At 53.4% G+C, this 2,347-nt stretch overlaps 1 protein-coding gene across 1 annotated transcript in view; it reads left to right on the plus strand.

The window, feature by feature from the left end:
* The window catches only part of ZNF653 (zinc finger protein 653), a gene marked incomplete at its 5' end in the record, with an annotated part of 11,586 nt that extends 9,254 nt beyond the window's left edge, over positions 1-2,332 (plus strand). The window contains one exon of the mRNA XM_015405682.1: positions 1,422-2,332. Coding sequence (XP_015261168.1) covers positions 1,422-1,668 — 247 coding nt within the window. The remainder of the gene's footprint in view (positions 1-1,421) is intronic.
* Between the last annotated feature and the right edge of the window lie 15 nt (positions 2,333-2,347).

Consider the following 2,347-nt stretch of genomic DNA (forward strand, 5'->3'; position numbering starts at 1 on the left):
AACGAAGGCCGAGCGCCGAAGAATAGATTCTTTTGAACTATGGTGCTGGAGAAGACTCTTGAGAGTCCCTTGGACTGCAAGGAGATCCAATCAGTCAATCCTAAAAGAAATCCACCCTGACTGTTCCCTGGAAGGCCAGATAATGAAACTGAAGCTCAAATACTTTGGCCACCAAATGAGAAGGGAGCACTCACTGGAGAAGACCCTGATGCTGGGAAAGATTGAAGGTCAAAGAAGACGGGGACGGCAAAGGATGAGATGGTTAGACAGTGTCATCGATGCAACGAACATGAAATTGAGCCAACTTCAGAGGATGGCAGAAGACAGGAGGGCCTGGCGGGAGATGATCCATGGGGTCGCGAAGAGTTGGACTCGACTGTGCGACTGAACAACAACAAAAGCCTCTGACAGAAGGGGGCGCCAGTTGAAATGGCGAGGACTGTCAGTGGCTACCAGCCATGGTGACTGAAGGGAATCTCCCAAGTTCAGAGGCACTAAACCTCTGAATCCCAGAGCCAGGAGGCAACATCAGGGGAAGGCCGCGGGCTCTGTGCCCTTTTCTGGTTGGCCACTGTGTGAGACAGGAGGCTGCACTAGATGGACCCTCATTGATTCAACAGACTTTTCTGTTGTTTTTATCTCCCTCGCTGATGGTCTCCTTCCAAGACGAAGCACAGAGCCGTACCTGAGAATATTCACACACACCCCTGGAGACGGCTGGCCCCAGCTGCTCAGGTGGGGCGGCTGCTTGTTGCACGCAGGGTGTTCTGCTTAGAGATGTGAAGTCCCGGGGGGGAAAACGGAAAAATTCAGGGGGAAACAGTTTCCCCCCGTTTTTTTCCTGAAGCCTTTTTTTGTGTTTTTCCAAAAAAATGGAAACATTGAAAAAAGAAAAGAAAAACATTGATTATGGAACTTTTTATTTTAACATGATTAATAAAATATTTTCCAAATCATTTCTAAAAAATATGTATGGTATCAGATTGATCTAATTTCTGTGCACTGAGGACAAGCAAGTCCTAGGTTACCAACCGAACTCTCCAATGCAAGAACAAGAGGCATTTCTTCCTTTAGGAGGTGCTGTTGTCACAAGAAAAGAAAAAGGTTTCAGTTTTGTTTTTGCATGTGGGTGGGTATTCTGATGGTAATATTTGTTTGGATACACTATATTTTTAATAGGCTAGTTGTGATAATTTCACACCAAGTAAAAATGTCCATAGTCATAGTTTATGTTCCTAAAGTAACAGAATGACTTTCCAATCTGGAAAAGAAAAAAGAAGTGCTAATGTAGCATTTTTTTTTTCAATTTTTCCGAAAATTTCCATTTGTTCCAAGCTTCAGAATTTCCAGAAATTTTACATCTCTAGTTGTGCTCCATCGTAGGGAAGAGGCCCCTCTCTTGCAGCGCAGGGGTAGAGAAGGGCGGTCCCATGTGGGCTCTCTGCGGCTGCCCCTCTCTCGTCCCTCCTGACTCTCCCCCCCCCCTGCAGGTGCGAGATCTGTGGCTACCAGTGTCGGCAGCGGGCCTCCCTCAACTGGCACATGAAGAAGCACACCTCTGACGTCCACTACAACTTCACCTGCGAGCACTGCGGCAAGCGCTTCGAGAAGCTGGACAGCGTCAAGTTCCACAAACTCAAGAGCCACCCGGACCACAAGGCCGCCTGACCGGGCCACGTGCCACGTTGTCTTTTGCACCGCCCGAGGCTCCCAACCAGGCGTGGGTGCTTCCGGCACTCTGCCCCCGGCCGGGCAAGGAAGGGAGGCGTCCCCGGGGCTCCGTCCGGCCAGGGAACGCTTTGAAGAGCAGACAGCCGACCTGCCGCTTGCGTCAGTCTGGGTGTGTGCAAGTGCCGGTTCCTCTAGCCCTGGGCAGAACTCAGAAGTGTCCACAGAGCGCCAGGCCGCCCTTTCCCTGTGGCTGGAGATGGCTGCGCTCCAGCCAGAAAGGGGGAGGAGGAGGAGGAGCCCCTCAGCCGATCGCAAGCCTCGGTGCTGTGCCGTGCGGAGCCCAGGGCCCGGCCACCAGCCACGGGGTCCTTCCTCCTGTTTGGAGGCTCTCCGAGCTGCCTCAGCGTGAGCGTCTTGTGCCCGTGGGTGACCGTCCGCGGCGGCGCTCCGGCTGGCTGCATTTGTCGCTCCAGGCTTGCCAATGCACAGACGTGGTCGGACCTGCCGTTTATCCGGCCCTGCGGTCGGGAGCGGCTTCCTCTCCCTCGGCTTTTCGGGGCCGCCGCCGTGGGGAACAGCCCAGACCTAGCCCGAGAACTTGAGCGCCCCACGAGCGTGGACCAGCCTTCTGGAGCGCTCCTGAGGAAGAGGAGCCCAAAGGACTGCCTGTCTCCGG

This window comes from Gekko japonicus, unplaced genomic scaffold (assembly GCF_001447785.1).
Source record: "Gekko japonicus isolate JY-2015 unplaced genomic scaffold, Gekko_japonicus_V1.1 scaffold7861, whole genome shotgun sequence".
NCBI classification, from domain to species: Eukaryota; Metazoa; Chordata; class Lepidosauria; order Squamata; family Gekkonidae; genus Gekko; species Gekko japonicus.